Source organism: Monoraphidium neglectum (genome assembly GCF_000611645.1).
Source record: "Monoraphidium neglectum strain SAG 48.87 unplaced genomic scaffold scaffold06332, whole genome shotgun sequence".
In the NCBI taxonomy this organism is placed as follows: domain Eukaryota; kingdom Viridiplantae; phylum Chlorophyta; class Chlorophyceae; order Sphaeropleales; family Selenastraceae; genus Monoraphidium; species Monoraphidium neglectum.
This window is the reverse complement of record NW_014007308.1, coordinates 1-2316: the sequence shown is the minus strand read 5'-3', so window position 1 is coordinate 2316 and position 2316 is coordinate 1. Positions and strand designations below refer to the sequence as shown.

Here is a 2316-nt window from a genome sequence, read left to right as displayed (position 1 = left end):
GTGTGTGTATGTGTGTGTGTGTGTGTGTGTGTGAGAGAGAGAGCATGTGCATGTCCTCGCAGTCGCGCATGCATGTGCGGGTGCAGGCGTGCGTGCAGTGCATGCCGGCCGCATGAGGGGGGGCCTCGGCAATGGAGGGCGCGAGCTCCCCTCACCGCCGCCCCAATATCGCGGCGCCCCGGCGCCCACTGCGTCCCCAGGCGCCCCAGCGCCGCGCGACAGCCGCGGGCGCCACGCGCTGCTTGGCCTCCCCACACGGGCCGCGCGCCCAGCCCAGCCCACGCCGACGCGCTTCCGCGGACGGGCCGCGCCCGGCGCCCGATACTCGAAGCTCGGCGCTGGTGCTGCCGGATAGCTCCCGTATCCGCTGCCGCCCTCTTCCCCCCCTCCCCTGCTCACGTGCTTGTAGCGCAGCGCGATCTTGGCCTCGCGCTCCTGGCGCTCGTGCTGCGCCTGCTGTGCCCTCAGATCCTTCAGCTCCTCCTCCTTGGCCGCGCGCGCCTTGGGGTGGAGTCCCTCCTGTTAGTGTCGCAGGTTTCGAGGCGGGGCGTCCGTGCTGGGGGGGCAGGGCCGGGCAGGGGCGCTCAGCTGGCGCGCGCGGGGGGCGTGCGGGCGCAGGGGGCGAGCGACCGGCAGGGTCGTGCGGGCCGCACGTCGGGCGGTTGGCGGGGACGGCGGCGGCACGCGGGCGCGTACCCTGCGAAGCAGCCGCTCGGTGCTGCGGATTTGGTTCTTGAGGGTCGGCTCTTTCTTGGGTTTGGCGCCTCGCCCGCCGCCCCGGCCGCCGCCCCGGCCGCCGCCCCGGCCGCCGCTCGCTGGGCGCTTGGCGACACGCCCACTAGGACCGCTCTGTGCACCTCTGCTGAACCCCGCGCCACCGCCGTTGCCGCCGCCTGGCGCCCGCTGAGGCTTCATGCCCGCCGGACTTGTGTTGCGCTGCAGTCTTTTGGCTGCTGCCGCCGCTGTCCCGCCACTACCGCTGCCGCCGCGGTCGCGTGCTGCACGAACTAGCGCGCGCTGCAGAGTGACTTCACTCAAGATTTACATACGATTCTTTATGATAAGCAACCACCGTTGCTTGGCACAAGAAAAGTACTGAGGTGGTGAGATCAGCCAGGGCTTTGTCACTGCTGCTCTCGGAAGCTAAGCCTTGCGACTATTTTGGACTTATCGAACAAATTGATCAGCTTGGCACCAATTGAACCGTCTTGCCAACGGCCCGTGTTTCGGTGTTGCACCTGCCTTGCGAGTACGGCCTGTCGGGTAGGCTTGAAAGTAGATCCCACTTTAGCGTTTCCAGGATTACGACAGCTTCCATAAGGAGCACTGGCGTCGTGCAGGAGCAGCGCATGCCTCATCATTGCTCCTCCACCGCCCGCCCACGATCCAGCTGCTCCTACGCAAATTGGGAAGGAACACTGGAAGGCACGAGCGTTCCCGCACCAGGGGAGCGGCCCGGTGAAGCGGCGCCACCCGCATCGCGGCCCGCTCGCGCTGCGGCGGAGCGCCCTCCCCGACGCGCAGCCGGGGCCGCGCGCCAGCGCAGCTTCTATGTCGTTCAGCGAAAGGAGGTCGAGGATGAGCTAGAGGCCGCGCTGTGGGCCAGGAGCGCGGCGCGCAGCGTCACCACAAGCGCATCCAAATCTCAGGGTAACGCTGTGCGGTCAGCCTCGCCCTGCAGCGACTCTGCAGCAGCCCCCGGGTCCGGCAAGCAGCAGCACCTGGCGCCCAGTGCAGGCGCGGGCACCGGCAGCCTTACGGAGCAGCAGGAGCAGCAGCGGCAGGCGGCCAACAACCGCGGCGACGACCAGGCGGGCGGCTTCCTGTGCGCCGTTGACGATACGCCAGCCCCGGTAATTCCGGGACTGTACATCGGCAGCATGCTGGCTGAGCGCAACCGGCGGAAGCTGCGGGATTGCGACATCACAGACATCCTCCAGGTGTGCATGCTGAGTCTCTGATTGATGTGTGTGGTGTGCATGCATGTGTCCGTTTGTTTGTCGCATGCGTGCAAGAGCGCACGTGCATGGATGTGGGTGTGACACAAGTGTGGGTGTGACACAAGTGTGCGCGCACACTGGCGCGTGCGTGTGTGTGTGCATGCGTCCCCATGCGTGCGTGTGCACTCCCTACATGCTTGCCCACCCACCCAGTTGGACGCCAGCGCCCAAGCGTGGCAGACCGGCAGCCCTGCCCCTCAGTCGGTGCCTCGCTCACATGCCCGCAGCTGCCAGCCGCCGGCGCTCCCTTGTCCGGCGCCGCGTCACCCTCAATCCCAATGCCACCCCATCCCCCCCTCCCCCAGGTCGCCGAGGG

General features: G+C 68.0%; 1 protein-coding gene across 1 annotated transcript; it reads right to left on the bottom strand.

The window, feature by feature from the left end:
* Nucleotides 1-155: 155 nt before the first annotated feature.
* Nucleotides 156-519, bottom strand: MNEG_16404 (hypothetical protein; the record flags this gene model as incomplete). Its single annotated transcript, XM_014035126.1, has 1 exon — nucleotides 156-519. A coding segment is annotated over one exon (364 nt), but the record flags the coding sequence as incomplete, so codon positions are not given.
* Between the last annotated feature and the right edge of the window lie 1797 nt (nucleotides 520-2316).